Here is a 17,118-nt window from a genome sequence, read left to right on the forward strand (position 1 = left end):
GTTAAAAACTACAATTCCCATATGTCCCCGTTGCTATGGTAACGAAGCCGGTCAGAGTGGCGAACTAGGGTAGCTAGGTGTATTAAAGTGGGTAGAAGTGAATTCTAAGGCTTTGTGGCCGGATAAGTGAACAACACAGGACGTGAAAGTTTCCGAAATCAACAAAGAGCCCAAAACAAACGGATATTTTAGCTGGAGACTTTCTTGCCGAAATGCACCATGGGATTCGTAGTTAACGGCGCTCTTTACGTTGACGCTCCCTGACGCAGTTTTCAATCTTGTGAACTGATGATTGTACCTGGAGAGGTTGATAACACCTTAGCCCGTAGATGTGCTCCAATGGTATGTAATGTAACTTTATCTATGGGGGAAATTAATGTGAATTTAACCTCCTGAACTAGTGGGGCCAGCAGCAGGTCGTGTTAAATGTCAGTGCCTCCTGTCTCCTCCTCACCACCCAATCACTGAACAGCTTTGAGTTTCTTGTTACTTCAAGAACTGTTGCTATGGAGCTCATATCTCAACACTTCACACAAGGTTAGCAGAACCATCAGATGCCTCAAGTGGATGAACATTATTAGACTATATATTATTATTTAAACATTTTTCTTGTGTGAAGCAATGCAGGTTCAGTCAGTTCCTCTCGGCTCCGTTACCATCGGACCGCAGTCTTGGAGCGATGGCACGATTCGATCCATCCGGCGGGCGGAGCGCCTGGTGCGGCAGACCCGAGCAGGGCGGTCCGGGACCAGCAGCCGTCCTCGGACCTCTTGCGGCTCTGCAGGTTTGACTCCAGCGCGCACAGACGGCACAGCGGAAAAGGCTGAGGATAAGATTTCAAGCAAAGAAGAGTGTCCTGATTGCATCTGCAGAAATAAGATGTCTAGACCCCAAACTACTGGATCGATGGTGAGAAAGACACAGAAATAGATTTGATGCAGCAGTCTTTGCCTTTTTATTAGGCTACCTGGAAACTTATAGGGGAGGGCAGTGGCGATTCTAGAGTCTGTTGGGGGCCCTAGGCAAAAATTCCCAGGGGGCCCCTCCAACCAGAATTCATCCCCATTATGTCATAAATTATCTGACATTAACCCTTCATTTTCCTCTGTCGACTTTCAATGACAAACGTAGGTTTTCACAGCGATAATGCATGCAACTTAGTGAGTGCTGCAAGATTGGTCCACCTAAGGGGGGTTTTTCCTACTGTCATTTACAATTTGCACATTTTGAGCCACAGCTGTGGTTTAAACTCTGTTAGACTTGGGGGGCCCTATTGGCCTGGGGCCCCAAGCGGTTGCCTGCAAAACAATACTTGTCTTGTAGGTTAACATCTGCATGTTGGTCTTCTAAACTAAAATTAAAGAAACAGGCATATATAAGAAAATGTGTAAAGTTTAAAGTAAGGCGGTCTTTCTTGTTTTTGAGAATAAACTATAGAGGTAAGATGTGTTCAAAGCTGATCAAAAGATGTTGGATGTCAACAATTTATCACTAAACACAATGGACAAAATGTTTTGAAAAACAGCGGCTTAAAAACTAGGCTACAGGTTAAAGTGTTCATTCAGAACCCTCACTTATTATGGCATTTAAAAAAAAAAAGTGGCTAACTTTCTTCTGCAGTTCCCCAGTGGCTCCCAGAGGACATTTGTGGCCCCGTTCCCTCCTACCAGCTTGCGTGAGCAGTGTGCCGGGGCCAGCATCGCGGTGGCCGGTGATTACATGCGGACGGTGCGGGAAGTGGAGGGTCTGCTGCGAAGGCAAGCCAGCAGGGTGAGGGACGAGGGCATCAAGTTGGAGAGGGAGAAAGTTCACCTGGAGAGGATGCTGCGGAGCCTCAAAACCCATCTGAACATCAACAGGAGGAGCTCTGAGGGGAGGACCAGGAGGCCGTCTTCTGCGGAGACAGTCAGTTTACACAACTTGACTTTTATGTTAACACAAAGCAGCAAAGGAACACAGCAGTCTCACATGTACTCTGATGCAGGTTATAGATGTCTTTTAACAAACAGAGATCATTTCCTCCTCACAATTCAGCCCCCTTTTTTTCTTCAGCTCTTTTCAGTATAACTTCTCATACACTGTTTATTGTTCTTTTTGTCAAAAAGTAACACGCAGAGTCATCATACAAGAGGAAAGAAACAAATCATTTACTGCCTTAGAATTTACAGTTTTAAAGTAAAGAAAAAACAAAAATATATATATATTTTTAAGACTGGTGGTTTCTGTTTTGAGATGAGGCTGTAATTGGCACTTGCTTTACAGTTTTGGTTTTAACGTTAACCTTGAAAAAAACTTGTATGTTAGTTGTGTTTTTTTTAAGGAAAAATCAAACAGATTCTTTAGCAATTTTTAGTTTTTCTGCACAGCATCAAAGAAAATGTTTAGGGATAACACCTGCCGAAACATGCATCATTTTTAACAAACGTCCATACCGTTGTTTAAACCTCCAACACCTCAACCTATTGCACTTAACTTGAAAAGTAAATTTGAATTCCTTTCCCTGTAAAATATTATATATGACAGCAACAGACGTGATGTAAGAGATCCAGCAGACTCCATATTAATTCATTAAGTTCTGTATTGTTCACTTCATTCATCAAGTAGTAGTGATGCATTCACTGACAGCTCTGCTCCGCTGCAGGAGAGAGATGGTGCTGATTACTTGTTGCTGTGTGAGAGACGAGAGCTGGCCCAGTTGAAACAGGATCTGGAGGGAGTGCTCAGAAACACACTGACCCAGCTACAGGTGATTTACAGAGTCACTGTTCTGTCTTCATCGCTTGACTCGTTTTTCTTTAGAGCCCCCTCCCCCCTCTCTCTGGTTTCCACTCCCCCTTCTATGTGATTTACTGGCATGAGTGACAGAAGAAAATCAACACTGCCAGAGCTGTCACATCAATTATTTCCACCCTGCTGTCTTATCGCCACTTCATGTCTGTTGTGTTTTTGCTCTGATGTTATAAAGTATTGTTAAAAAAAAAACAAGTAAGCCTATTTAAATTACTAAACTAACTGAGCCTACAGGTCTCCTACTAGCACTGTGAGACTGTGCGCTGCTTTGACGTGAATGCGACTTTTAGCATGCTAATATGACCATTATGGTTATTTTCATCATGCTGATGTTGTAGCCCGTGAAAAGTTGACCATGTTCACTGTCTCAGTTTAGCTTGTAATTATGCAAACATCTCATCAGCATCTCAACTAGAGCTGAAATGACTTGTCAGGTAATCATTTAAAGTGGATCGACAAAATGAATCAGCAACTATTGTATTAATTTTCAAATCTTCAATTCAAAATCTGATGAAAAAATAAGGAATTATTTTTATTGCAGCTCGTCCAGTTTGAGAAATCACCATTTTCTACCTGTTCTTAAATTAAACTTGCATAAGTTTTAGATAAGACATTTGAAGAATTCATATTTGGCATAAGGGGAAATTGTGGACAGTTTTTCTTTTTTTTTCTCAAAGCAAATAATAGAGTAATCTATCATTTTATAGTCAGAAGATTAATCAACAATGGAAATATTTACTAGTTACCGCCTTCTCTCTGTCCCTTTCAGGCCCTGGGTCAGAGCAGCAGACAGCTGTTGGTTTGTGCCTGTGAGAGGGCTCGTGTCCTGGAGCTGCTGCCTCTCAGCGGCTCTGCTGGAAGACACCACAGCTCTGCAGAGACCTTCACCAAAACAGACCCCGTCAGCCCCTTTACACCAGGTACAATCTGGGCTCAAAGACAAACTGAATCAATCTCTGCAGCAGGAAAAGAGAAGGAAAAACAGAAACACTGCTTAGGCTCAAAGATGGTCCAAACTTGTTGAAAAGAAAACAGTGTCCTTGTGTCTTCTTGATTTTGGAAACCAAATAGGTTGTTTTACAGGTATAATATGCTACTTTCTGAATATTAATATGGCAAATTTCAATAATACCCTACGTGAATATATTGTGGAGTAAAACCTTCCTAAATAGATAGTGAATTGGCGGCGCTTCCTTTGACTGCATTTTTCGCTCAGAGGCTCAGACATGTTTCATACATGTTTTTATCAAGTGAACCCCCCCCCCGGTCCCACTGTTAGCCCTATCATCACATGAGGGAAGAGCGCTGGTCCCGCCCACTTAGGGAAGAGGTGTGTGGAGGCATTACCATTATTATACTCCTCCTGAGTGTCCTCTGGAGTGTCGCAGCAAGAGTACGACTGAAGGAAAACCAACAAACTTTCAAACCGAAGAAAACACTTTTCATGGCCTAAAAAGACAAACATAACAACCCAATCAACTTTGAGATGCATAGCATTACATGAAATTGATTGCAGAATCTTTTCAGATGTTTATTGGCACTCGCCTGCTGCTAGTGAAAAAGGACGGGAGGGGCGGGGGAAGTGTGGAAGACAGGAGGGAGCATTTGTTTTGATCTGAATATCTGCTCTGAAAGTCGCTTTATTGAAACAAATGATTCCTTACGTCCCTGATTTGTCCCTGTGCAGAATGCCAACAGGTTTTAGAGGAGTCCACTCTGACAGTCAACCAGTCACAGCTGCTGAGAGAAAACATCAGACAGATGCTCACCAGCGCCATCCACAGGCAGAAAGCTGCACACTCGACCGTCAATGATGGTCTGGTGAAGAAAATTGCAGAGACAATCAGTTTGCAGGTCGACACAAATACAACAATGTTTAACATATTTGCATGTAACACATACATACTATGACAACACATCTACATCCAAATAATAAAACGTTTCTTCTTCATTCTTGGCTCGATAGCAAAACCTGACTTTGATGTCTGCAGCCACCAGGCAGGCCATATTTCGTAAGCAGAGAGAAATAAACTGTGTGCGTCACAGCCACGGCAGACTGCAGGTGAGTGTGTGGAAATCAGCTTGAGTTTCAGAGACAACAAACTGATGTTTCTGCTGGATTTCTTTTCGTGTGTGCAGGGTCCAGAGTACAGCGGTGACGTACTGTCCAGAGAGAAACTCAACCGGCCTCTGGTGCAGGTTTATCAGAGACACCCGGGGACACAGTTACCTGAGGCCGCTAATCTCATACAGGTGTGAAATATTTCAGTACGTCTTCATGGATATATTCAAATACAGTCAAGTATGATGGTGATGGAAATGTGGCTACCTCCTTCTCCTACTTTCAGGAAAAGGATTCTTAGTTATTCATTTGACATTTTTTTTAACAATTTCTTTGTACTTATTCTTCATTGAAAGATGAACTAATTAATCTTTGTAGCTCTCAACTTATTAGGAGGGCTGTAAGGGACAAAAAAAGAGTGGTGTAGCCATTCATTCTTCCACTGTTTCTTTAAACTTACTGGTAGTTAGAAAAATAAATCTAGGTAAAGTTGTCTTTCTTATTGCTCATATGAGCTTCTCTCTTCATGTGTGACAATAAACACATAAATACTCTGACTCCTCATATTCAAATTCACCGACAGATGTTCACACTAAATATTTAAAAAAACATTTAGTGGTTTAACACATACCTCATCTTTTTGTCGCCTGTACAAAACAAACCAAACAAGGCGGGAAAATGTGTTTCCTGTGTGTCTCTCAGGGCAGTGCAGTGCTGAGGCGATGTCTCACCTCCTCAGAGGGGGAGCAGGCGAGGCTGCAGCGCGCCTTTCTGCAGCTGCTGAACGACCAACACGGCAAGAGAGCAGCGGCTCAGGTAGACGCAGCCGTCGTCCGCATGAGGCAGCAGCAGGTGGACAAGCGGGCCATGCCGACTTTTCTCCACCAGGGGGCGTGCTGAAGCCAGATTACCTCATCTTGTGCTCATTAGAGCTGCAGAGAGCATGCATGTAGAGAACGATGACAGTGTTAGGGTGTGTAGTTAGAAGAACAGAGCAGCAGTGTGTAAGATGTAGCGTAATGAAACGTGATTAAAGCTGCATGATGAGGCCAGACGAATCTATGGACACCCCTGCTCACATGCTCTAGTGGCTGTATTTCAAAGAATCAAACAAGTTTTCATAATACGACGCCACATCAGAACAACATTTATCCCTTGAAAGTGTACACAATGGAGCCTGTTCAGACCATTCTTGATGTGATATTGTTCACAAAGTCCAAACGTGCATCACTTCAAGGCTCTTTAGTTCCAACAAATGTGAATGCTTCAAACTTTGTGACAACTATTTCGGGCTCTTTCCTGATTCAACTATCCCTTTGCATTTAGTCTGTATACAGAAATGCTTTAAAAAGTTTGCTGTGGAAAAACTTAAGCGGCCCATCTAAAACCTTTGAAATGAACCATTAAAGCAGACTGTGATTTAGACTTCATAACCCACATCAGTGTTGGACATCCTTCATTCTCTGAGTGTGTCCAACCACCACATTTAGTTCCAATTCCAGTGTCCATTTATTAATTGCTAAGAAGTTCATGTTTGCACTGAGATGCACACATCTCCTCTTATTGTTCCGTTGTGCACTAACTGTGGCAACCCTGACCATGACAGATGAAGCCTCGATGAAAAGATAAAAGCTGTGTGTTGTGTATAAAACTAAATGCAACACACTTCTGTTCAAGTGTCACACTAGACAGCACAGAGGGATTCGGAGGATTTGCTTAGGCAATAATAGAGCAAAGTATCAAAAAATCACTCGTAATGGTCTGTATTATATGTGACTCATGTTATCTTAATAAACTATTTAACCAACATTAATTTGTCATTGCCCTTTAATTCCTTTAATTTTGGTATCTTTACTCCAATAACACAACCATTCATGTAACAATAACCATTTTAATTGCCAGTAAATAAATAACAGAGAGTGGAGGCTAATGCAGTTATCCTATCTAATGCTATTATCTGTTCTATCAGAGACAACTACATTATGACTTATCAAACATAATTATTAGAGTTGATTTTAGGATATCATCTGACGTCTACCTTTTTGTTTTTGTAAAGCAAAGCAGCTTCAAAGACTTCAGTGAATCATTTCCATAAAGTCTAAAAACACAGTTTGGACCTCCTCCTGTTCTAGTCATGGGACTGCAGGTCACTTGACCGCCTTCCCAACTCAACGTCTTTCATTAGGAAATAATGATAAACCTACCCTGTCCTAGCTTGGTGCTGCATTCCTCAAATCCTTTAAGTGCACATAAGATGAGTCTTTTTTTTTCTTTGGGTTTTAACTGGAGCTGGAGTGACATTTACGTACAAAGCCTCACTGATTCTTTCAAAACTGAATGGGGCTTTTCTCTGCAGGACAGTGAGCCCGGGCAGTGCTGAATAAAGATGGCTGTCATTGGGAAGCTAACAAACTAATTGAATCATAAGTAAGGGGGCGTGGACCTTCTTGGATTGAATTAACAGAACCTCAAGAAAAACCACAGAGATTTACTGAAGAAGCAGAGAAAAGGCAGGACGGTGCTGATAGGAGATATTCAACCATAAAGTCGGAGACGGAGGCAGGTTTCTTGTGTTTAAGATGAAGACTGCAGTTTTATTCTAGAAAGACATAAGAACAAGAGAACAGACACGGACAGTCCGTAATGTCGTCGACGCTGTTTTGCTCTCTGCTTCTCCTTTGTTTACTTCCAGCAGTGGGTGAGTCGACAAAACACAGGCGTATGTGAATACTTTTTATAGCATTAGACAATAGAAGGGCTCATAATGTATCAAATTATTAACATTTTGCTCTATTAATGTTAGAATATGTCAAAACCTGCAATCAAATATGTTCAAAAAAATCAATCTTCTACTAACATAATGTACCAACATAGCTACCTGTAAATCTTTTTTGTTTCAGCTTTAACTAATATCTCTTGAACTGACAACAAAGCTTTCCGTTATTCATTTATTGATTTACTACCAATATAACATCTATAGATTGAAAATGCTCAAACACTTTTTATAATAATATACTTGTGTTACACTACATGTACAATGTGGCAAGACACTAAACCCAGAATTGCTCTTGCTGCTTCATCAGCGGCGTATGAATGAATTAGTTAATACTGATGGCCACTTTAAAAACGAATTTCCCCTCGCGGGATCAATAAAGTATAAATTCTTCTTAATTCTTCTTCTTTCTTTACACAGCAGCCTCTGCCATCAGTGTGTGAATGTGTAGGTGTGACCTGCAGTGTAAAAGCACTTTGAGTAGTCAGAAGACTAGAAAAGCACTATACAAGCTCAAGTCCATTTACCATATACCAAAATGTACAAAAGTTGTGCAGTGGTGCAGGTATGTGTATGATTTACAGTGAAAATGACTTCCACTTCATGCAGTCAGATGAATTTTACATTCTTAATTTCCAAACTCATACGGAGGGATCTTCATTTTTCCTCTTCATTTTATAATAATAATAATACATGTTATTTATAAAGCACTTTTCAGGAACTCAAAGACACTGTAAAGTCTTTTAAAAAGGAAGAAAGATCAAGACAGAACAGTAAGAACAAACTAACAAACATTGCGACATTACACACAGGTCATACATATAAGCCACTTGTAAACAGAACACACAACACAATCATACATTAAAAGCTCTTTTTGTTCTGTCTAGCCCCGGTTAAGCCCCCTCACGTATTTTGGTAGTTTTCTTTTCTTTTCAAATAAACTTTAGAAAAAATAGCACCCCAACATATTAGTCAAGCTCCCCCTCAGCACCGGGAGAAAAAAAAAACGTCCTGATGCCGTCCCTGGGTCAGCAGTGTTGAATATGTGTGGGGAGTGAGTTCCAGAGGGAGGGGGCAGCTATAGTGAAAGCTCTGTCCCCCTGGTTAGTTTCTTGGTTATTTTATTCTCAATTTATTTAAGAAAACAAATTATTCCTTTTTTTGTTTGAGATCCGATTTAAGCTATTTTGTGGTCTGAACCAACATGTCTGTCCTTCAGTTCCCCTCTTCTGCTACACCTGTGTGTTCCCCGCCATCTCACCTCTGGACTGCATCCGATTCCCCCTCAAATGTCCCCCCGAGCAGGTCTGTCTGTCCAGCAGAGCTGTGGGCGAGAAAGGTGAACATTGAACCTTGAGTCACTGAGCAAAATTTAAATGAATCAAAACTGAGAAAAGGAACCGAGACAGGTGGTGGAGCTGAGTTTGTGTGGTTTTATTTGATTTTTTTTGTATTTTCAGGAGACCTCCGTGTGGTGTTGTATGAGAAGAGCTGCATCCTGCCCTCGCTGTGTGGAGTCACGGGGGAAAAATACACCATGGGACTCAACTTCACCTTCACCAATGAGTGCTGCGACACACATCTGTGCAACGGAGCTGCAACACTTGCTGCACCCTCCTGGACTGTCAGATTAATAATTACACTTATTATTTCATACACGGTTTGGTGAAAAAAAGAGAGAAATATAACAGCAAAGAAGAAGAAAACTAGTATGGCACAAAGAGCGGAGCTTCCCTTTCTGTCCTCCGACCGCCATTCAACCGCAATACTTTCAACAGTAGAGTAAAATGTGCTTTGTTTTACCACCAGTGGTTTGGGATGTTTTTGTAAGGGTGATGGGAATAAGTGAAACATGATAAGCTCATGTTCCATCAACTAATCCCTTATGTACAAACCATGTGAAAATATGGACAAACAGCTATATTTGTCCCCCATCTATAGACAAAAAAAGGGGGGAAAACGCCCCCAAAAGAGGTTCACATACAGAGTAGTTGCTGAAGTCAAAGACCTGGCTTGTATATTTCAGCACCAGGCTAAAAATATGAAGAGGATCGGTTCCCATTTAGACGACACATCAGCTGGATATGTATTAAAATCTTCTGTCACATCGGTTCAGATTGTCAAAAAATGGTGTCATATACATTAGAGATGGGACCGATCCGGTCTTATATCAGTGTCGTGTCCGATATTGACGTAATTTCAGATATCGGACTGACGGGCTCAATCCACTGATCAAGAACGATGGTTGGGCACTTTAACTTTCTCAGCTCGCACAGTCTCACTTTGAAGACGTTCAGACTGAACTGTAAGAAGTGCCAAACAAATCGTCTCCATGACGATGTTCAGACGAGATGGAACAGCTGTTAAAAAGTTAAATTCTTACACTTCCTGTTTGTATGCAAATCCAGCACAATGCAATGCGTGAAGCCTTACACATAACACCTACAACAACAACAACAACAATAACACTTTTAGTTACGATAATAAAAATATCGGAATAAGTATAGGTAGGCTATCGGTAGCCTACATATGTGTTGGATGGGAACTGAGAAAAAGTGGATCAGTGCATCTCTAATAAACATACTCCAAAGTGATGGAAGTCACAGGTTCTGTCTCTTCTTCAGTTGCGTCTTGTACTTGTTTTGTCTTTTTCGTATCTGAGTCTACTCTACTGTAAGAATGAGACAACCGTAAGTTGTAAGGACTCTAAACTGAACCTTCACTTCGGGACGAATTTGAGAGCTTGCTGATTTTCTTTTGCACTTGGATCTTTGAATGAGACAACTGTAAGAAACACAAGAGGTCTCACTCAGGGCTCAAACTGGGCTCACTGTGAGACGAACCATTTTTATGTCTCAAGATTGTCCTTGAGACTAATGAGAGAAAATGGACAAAAAAAATCTCCCTTTGGTCTTAAATAGTACCTTGGACATAAGATGGCTAAGATCTTATCTATTATATTGGAGCCAATACACCCCTTCATTGGTAGCCTAAATTATTTACTTTTGATACATCATTCATCTTTTGATTCTCACATTTTTTGTACTTCCCAAGTTACATTTCCATGCAGGAAACTCACTTGTAACATGGTATTTCTACACAGTGGGAATGGTTTGACTCAATTAGTTATTTGCATTGGTGTGACTATTTTCAGTTGTAAATCTTGACAAAAAAATGGGTCAATTTTATTCTACAGTACTCTAAAAATGAAGATATTTTAAAGGTTATTGGGTCTATCAGATTGTTTTTCATGAAAAAACCAGTAAGAGGCGCCATTTGTTTTGTTGTCTGCTTTCTTTTCCTCACCTACAGGTGCTGTTGATTGGACTCCGCCCTGTTCAGCACCTCAGCCAAAAACTGTCAAAATGAAGCTCTGAAATGAATTGTCCAGTTCGTAAGCTTAAATAAACCTTACACGTATTAGTTTTGACAATAAATCCCGGGTATGGTTTACCTTTCACTGCTCTGCACGTTGGCGTTGCTGTTCTCCTCTGACGGAGAAGCAGCAACTTTTGGCGCTTCAAATCAAACAATCCAGTTAATGAAACACGTTTCCCGAAGAGAGACACCTATTCTACCCCCGCCGTACCTGCAGCTCCCCGTGTCTGTGGACTCCAGGCTTCCGCTTGTGGATAAACAGAATTTCTCTCCGTCAAGGGGCGCCGGACAGGAACCTTTACCTGAGCATGTTTGGGAAGTCCTGCTCCCGAATGGGCCTCAGACCAGGCCGCCAAGTGTTTCGGGTCTTTCCGTAAGAACTTCGTGCGTAAGGGAAAAGATGCTCGTGCAGGTGGATAAGCACCTCTTGGGCACTGGTGAACCACAGTCTCATGTCAAACTGGGAACATGTCAACCCAGCAAATCAACGAGGTATTATCTTTACTTTGAGTACAACTTGGGCATGTGTGGAACAACACGAGCGGTAAGTTTTGTGGCCTCCTGTTCCCATGGTAACATTTTGTGTTGGTTGGTGTGGCCCTGGGTCCAAATATCTCAACTCCTGTTTAATGTAGCAGCACCAAACATAGGAAAAACATTTATGGTCACCAAAGGATAAATCCTAATCCAAACCCTAATGACTAAATGATCTCCTGACGTTTCCTTTAGTGCCACCAAGAGATTTTTATGTGTTTGCCAAGGCTTACAGGCTACAGCTGAAATAAAATCGGTGAAGTAAACGATTAGTAGGGATGTAACATTCACTCAACCCACGATGTGATACACGATACTGGGTACACGATATGATTCTCTCATGATTTCTTTTACAAAATGATGACTGAATAAGATTAATTTAGGGGCTGCTAGTCTGTGTGTTTTGGCCTTTTAATGTTTTTTTTCTCTCAACAAGGGGAGGTGATTGGAGCTTCTCATTGTGCTGTTGAATAAATGCTGCGTCATGTTGGTTGTGCTATTTGTGTAGTTCTCTGTCTTCTTGCAATATTTGCACACAGTTTTTGTTTTGTCTGTTATCTTCTCACCTCTTTCACTTTTCTGTCTTGGGGAAGCCAAAATGCTTCCGCACCTCAGATTTAAAAAGACGGTGGTGCAGCTTCAATGTCAAAATCTTGCTCCACAGCTGCTGACGCTCACCATATTATCACAATTCATTTTTCAGAATACCGATGTGAATCTTGAAACCTTGTGAAATTGAAGTTCCCCGTTGTGGGATTAATAAAGGATATCGTCTTCTTCTTTAACATTATAGCCTTATAGCAGAGAGGATTTAAAGTCTTATTAAATGAAGATGATAATCTATCCTGTTTTTTTATTTTCAGATTGTTAATAACCAGGTTGTCTATTCAAACACTTTACAATACGACCCGCCAACGCTCCATGGACCAATCAGACGATCTGCACCTTTCAGCCTGCCTGTTTCATGTTATTATAACAGGTAAGAGGTTAGAACATATTGTGTGTAATGTTCTTTTTAACTAATCTTTAAATTACTTTCTTGATTCAGATTCAGAACAGGTTGTCAAATGAGAAGCCAGCGCTATCAATCTAAAATTTCATAATACAATGACAGGAATGTATCTAATGAATAGATACATAAATGAATGGACCTTACAGGTGACCTCATTGTACAGTAACAATCCATACAGTAAGTCAATTAGATTTGTTCAGCATTTTCTACTGGCATTTTCTATTTTATTTCAGGTACCACCACTTGTACAAAATTGGCTACAAACCAATGAGGCACCAAGCCAGATTCCTTCTGACTCAACGAAATGGTAAAACCTGAAAATATTTATCCTATCCCAGTTTAAGAAGGCATATAGCGATGTCAGAAAAAGCCAATGGTAGCCTTAGCCCTCTAATGGTCTGGCTTAGGAAAAAAAAGAGATATCCTGAACTTTGCACTTTCTATGACAAGAAAAACTTCAGCTGTCTTAAAAGAAAAATCAGAAGTCCTGAGAGGTTAGGATGAAGAGTTACAACGTAGTTTCGAAAAAAAACTGTTTTCTTTCCTCATCTCTTTTATTTAATGATGCCAACTCCAAAATGTGCTTTCCATGTACAGATTAAATACAGACTTGGGGTTCAAAGCAATGCTCGTCATTACACGTTTCTCACTTTTTGAATTTCATTTTCATTTCTTCTCTTTGAGTTTTGTAACCTGAAACTTTCTTTTTGACTGCATGAATGAGGAACAATCTCAGCGCCCCTGCTGTCCTTGTAACCTGACTTTGTTGTTCTGTCTGTCAGCTCAGTGGGAGAGGCTTTTTCCATCAGATCAGTATGTGCTCAGGAAAACCATGTACTTTGAAGCCGAGGGTCCGTCCATGTCCCAAGACCAAAGACTGTACGTCCACATGTGTTACGTAACACCTGAGAAGTCCCACACCTCCAAGCCACAATTTCAAGTGGTGGAAAACTTTGGGTAAAACACCTCTCACTCTTACACAGACTGGGGCTACTGCTGCAGAGGAAGCCATGATGTGTTTGCTTTGTCTGTCTCTCCATCTGTCGTATTCTTGTCAATCCAGTATCTCAGTTATGCCTTGAGAGAAGGTCTTCAAACTAGACACTAACTTCTAAGGGTGCTGTAGAGCGATATGAAAATAATTTAATGGTCAAAGTCTGTGTGACCTTATGTTTGTCTTGTTCTCTTGAAGGCCATACATCAGGAATAGCTCAAGGGACTTTAATCACATCTGTCCAAAGATCCACTCACACTTAACTGATTTTCTTCGCTAACATCTACAAGAATAAAACCAGGGGGTAATGACATTTTTAAAACCAAAAGCTCAAAGTTCAAATCAACTGTGACAGGATAAGGCTCTTCATATAAAATACACAATTTTTAAACCGGTTTTCCACATTATAATTGAGAAGCCAAATGTCAGATTTTGACAATATTTACTCAATCAACATCAATATTTGATTCATTGTCTATAGTCATGGCTACAACTTAAAGTAATATTTGATTCATTGGCCAAACACATGAAAACCTAAGAGAAATTTGACTCTGTTACACCTGTATCTGGTCTTGCCTGCAGAGGCATAGCAATTACTGAAGAAGCACAACTTCACCAAGGTGCATGCAGAGTGAAATGCTTGAATAGTTCAAAATGAAGCGCACAAGCCGAAAGGGTAGCTGGAGCATTTTGACCTCTTCGAGGCATAGCAATTAGGCAGATATTCTAAAATACTGAGCTATGAATGCTCAGGTTAGAAAAAGTAAAAAGACATAGAAAATCTGTTCCCACATTTTTCAAATTGGTGTGAACAGATTTGCAAACTGTGGACATGGTTTCCTAAACTGTTTTTGCAGATTTGTAAAACGTGCCCACAGTACGGGTACAGATTTGTAATGCAAATAGCAGTGGAAATCTGTGTGCACAGTTTACAAATCTGTGAGCACGGATTATAAATGTTGTGCATGGATTTGTAAACTGTGGGAATTCATGTAAAAACAAATATTTCTTTTTCTTTCCTGAGGTCCTGTGGTGCTCTGTAAGAAACTGATTTTGTATGTATAAAAAATATCATGTCATGGTCATTTCTATCTCTCTGTGAAGGTGCATCACTGAAAGCAGAGACCGGAGGTCCAGATTCATCCCTTACAAAAACAATGCTGTGAGATTCTCCGTGGATGCATTCTTATTCAAAGGAATGGCGGGCCAGGTGAGTGAAATGCTTCAAATGATGACCTTTCTAAAAAAAAAAAATCCAATTATTTGCAACAACTATTTCCTTAAAGCCTCTTTACACCGACTAGGGTTTTATTTTAAGTATTCTGGCTGATTTAACCAGGACAGGTTGTACATAGGTGGAGCTATGGTGAGAATTTATTTTGTAATAAATTCTATGTACCAACAAATATAATAACACGTCATTAAGTCCTCCTTCCCATTAATGGTTTATTCCAAATGAACAGGGTAGTGGAACTGTCAGTCAGACTTGACCACGCCCACATATTCCTGAGAAGCTCACGGTCTCAATCACTAACACCTGTGTAGGTGTACAGGGGCTTTAACAATAACTCTAAAGAAACAAGAGGAGTGACATCTTTTGATCTGTTCTCATGTAGCAGCTCTACATGCACTGCAGCATGTCAGTGGGCTGTTCCGTCCCCACACCTACAGCCAAGTCCTGCAACTACGACACAGAAGCACAAAGGTACATGATTTTATCTTGAAAGAAAACTAAAAGATGTTGCATAAAAAGTTGTAACATGCTGTGCAGTTCTTAATAAAGCAGTTAGCCCCTCTTCCTTATTATTTTTTTTTTTTGTGTTCTCAGATGGGTTGAGCTATATGGGAAGGACTCAGTGTGCACCTGCTGCGACTCCAACTGCTCTGCTGCATCTACAGGTGGGCTTTTCTTACCGCAGCTTCTTTTACTCTATTAAACTATAAATCGTATTATATTTAAAGGATAAGACTAAACTGAGTCTAATGCCAATAAATCCAATAAATAGACCAAAACAAAAAAAAACTCCTTCAAGCTAAGTTTTTCTGTGAAGCAGAAGAATGACAAAGTTCATTATTTTATATATAGCTAACATCCATATATCCTTAGCTAAAACAGTTTGGATAAAAATGTTTGCTCCAAAAAAATGACGGGGCCTATTTCTAAGGATTTTTTTTAAATTTGTTCACACAAGATTACATGCTTTGATCTCAGAGACACAGAGAAGGTGGAGAAGTTAAAAAGTACAGAGGCATCAATTAACACAGATTATGATTTGGCCAAAAGAGAAAACGTTTTTTCCTTATTCCTCCGTAGCGATCGAGCTCTTCATAATAGTCGCACTATTTATTCTGCATTTCTTTTTTTATTATCACACTGTATGTCTCAGTATTTCTTCTTGCTTTTGTAAAACATGTCATAACTTGTAAAATGCTATGCAAGACCAATCGTTAACTCTTTAAAAGCACCTTTCATAAACTCGGTTTGATCTGAAAATGTCTCAATATTTTTCTGCTCCATGTTAGAAATTGGATTGATACGTTTTCCTCATTAAGTTTATTTTCAGGATGTTGGGGAGAAATAAATGTCTCTTTATATGTTTGTACATAAAATTCAATTCTGCAATAATTTTTGAACAAATAAGATAATCATCTAATTGCTAAAATTCTATATTTTTCAGAGACCAAGATAGTAAGCAGCATGCTGTGGACGGTAGAAACGAAAGTCAAACACAGAAAAGTCCCAAAGAGGAAGACGCTTTGCAACACAACAAAAACAGAAACGACAGGTCAGCGGGCGACGACCGAGAGGTGACGACTCTACACCCTGAAATGATCGAAGTGACTAAATCGGGTAAGGTGGAGAACACGGTGAAGGAGTTGGAATGGCCGTTTGGAGGTGGAGGTGTGCATTGGGTTGAGATGGAGGAGGAAGAGGAGCAGGTCAAGGGCTCTGCTGTTGTTGAGAAGGAGGAGGAGGAGGTAGTCACACAATCTCGTACGATATTTGAAGAAATCTTTGATTTTGCAAAATAAACTAACATTTGCACAGTGATAACTTCAGTGCGAGTGGCTCATTATATGAAACTTAATAAGCTCAGACTGATAATCTACACGCAACACTAAGACAAAAGCAATCAGCATTTCAAAGGAATAGAAATATATATGTATCAAATAAACAAATGTCCTCCCTGCATAATATTGTCATGGTTAACTAATAAAGTTAAAGGTCACATATTATGCAAAATTCACTTTTCCATGTATTTCTAACACTCATGTGGCCCTCACCTGTTAAAAAAAACAATGACAGAAGTCCATCCTCTCCGTCTTTTGCCTGATCCACTTTTCAGAAAATGTGTGCTCAAACAGGCCGTTTGGAGATGTTCCCTTCATGACATCACAAAGGGCAGTAACCCCTCCCCCAGGTGGGTGACACTCCCACAGCTAGGTGTTTGTTCTGCCCTCTGAGTCTGCCTTGCAATCCCCTTCCAGAGAGCGGGCGAGGTCAGACACAGCTCATTTGCATTTAAAGCTACAGACACAGAAACCTGAAACTCTTAAATACTGAATTATATCTC

The 17,118-nt window shown here is 40.4% G+C and overlaps 3 protein-coding genes and 1 long non-coding RNA gene across 4 annotated transcripts; 3 read left to right on the forward strand and 1 right to left on the reverse strand.

Annotated features, from left to right (window-relative positions):
* Nucleotides 1–282: 282 nt before the first annotated feature.
* tektl1 (tektin like 1) lies at nt 283–6,661 on the forward strand. Its single transcript, XM_061049997.1, has 8 exons — nt 283–909; nt 1,621–1,905; nt 2,642–2,746; nt 3,560–3,710; nt 4,478–4,644; nt 4,757–4,852; nt 4,930–5,043; nt 5,555–6,661. Exons 1-8 carry the CDS (start codon nt 622–624, stop codon nt 5,750–5,752), a joined length of 1,404 nt encoding a protein of 467 aa, XP_060905980.1. The 5' UTR covers nt 283–621; the 3' UTR covers nt 5,753–6,661.
* On the reverse strand, nt 4,311–5,597 carry LOC132983616 (uncharacterized). Its single transcript, XR_009674856.1, has 2 exons — nt 5,484–5,597; nt 4,311–4,608 (listed from the first exon to the last, which is right to left on the reverse strand). It is a non-coding gene; the product is annotated as an uncharacterized LOC132983616 (long non-coding RNA).
* A 348-nt stretch (nt 6,662–7,009) lies between the features above and the next one.
* LOC132983619 (sperm acrosome membrane-associated protein 4-like) lies at nt 7,010–9,493 on the forward strand. The gene is made up of 3 exons (XM_061050005.1): nt 7,010–7,550; nt 8,845–8,964; nt 9,086–9,493. Exons 1-3 carry the CDS (start codon nt 7,496–7,498, stop codon nt 9,292–9,294), a joined length of 384 nt encoding a protein of 127 aa, XP_060905988.1. The 5' UTR covers nt 7,010–7,495; the 3' UTR covers nt 9,295–9,493.
* Nucleotides 9,494–10,943: 1,450 nt separating this feature from the next.
* Nucleotides 10,944–16,710, forward strand: zp3d.2 (zona pellucida glycoprotein 3d tandem duplicate 2). The gene is made up of 8 exons (XM_061050004.1): nt 10,944–11,547; nt 12,401–12,516; nt 12,783–12,856; nt 13,332–13,506; nt 14,648–14,753; nt 15,160–15,248; nt 15,372–15,442; nt 16,222–16,710. Exons 1-8 carry the CDS (start codon nt 11,071–11,073, stop codon nt 16,353–16,355), a joined length of 1,242 nt encoding a protein of 413 aa, XP_060905987.1. The 5' UTR covers nt 10,944–11,070; the 3' UTR covers nt 16,356–16,710.
* The last annotated feature ends 408 nt before the right edge of the window (nt 16,711–17,118 follow it).

This window comes from Labrus mixtus, chromosome 11 (assembly GCF_963584025.1).
Source record: "Labrus mixtus chromosome 11, fLabMix1.1, whole genome shotgun sequence".
NCBI lineage: Eukaryota > Metazoa > Chordata > Actinopteri > Labriformes > Labridae > Labrus > Labrus mixtus.

Bases quoted from the DNA above. Each gene is read 5' to 3' on its own strand.
- LOC132983619 (XM_061050005.1), top strand. From the start codon at position 7,496: ATGTCGTCGACGCTGTTTTGCTCTCTGCTTCTCCTTTGTTTACTTCCA. The intron at 7,551-8,844 runs GTGAGTCGACAA...TCTGTCCTTCAG, and splicing joins TTGTTTACTTCCAGCAGTGG to TTCCCCTCTTCTGCTACACC. The intron at 8,965-9,085 runs GTGAACATTGAA...TTGTATTTTCAG, and splicing joins CAGAGCTGTGGGCGAGAAAG to GAGACCTCCGTGTGGTGTTG.
- zp3d.2 (XM_061050004.1), top strand. From the start codon at position 11,071: ATGGTTTACCTTTCACTGCTCTGCACGTTGGCGTTGCTGTTCTCCTCT. The intron at 12,517-12,782 runs GTAAGAGGTTAG...ATTTTATTTCAG, and splicing joins GTTTCATGTTATTATAACAG to GTACCACCACTTGTACAAAA. The intron at 13,507-14,647 runs GTAAAACACCTC...CTCTCTGTGAAG, and splicing joins CAAGTGGTGGAAAACTTTGG to GTGCATCACTGAAAGCAGAG.
- tektl1 (XM_061049997.1), top strand. From the start codon at position 622: ATGCAGGTTCAGTCAGTTCCTCTCGGCTCCGTTACCATCGGACCGCAG. The intron at 3,711-4,477 runs GTACAATCTGGG...GTCCCTGTGCAG, and splicing joins CGTCAGCCCCTTTACACCAG to AATGCCAACAGGTTTTAGAG. The intron at 5,044-5,554 runs GTGTGAAATATT...TGTGTCTCTCAG, and splicing joins AGGCCGCTAATCTCATACAG to GGCAGTGCAGTGCTGAGGCG.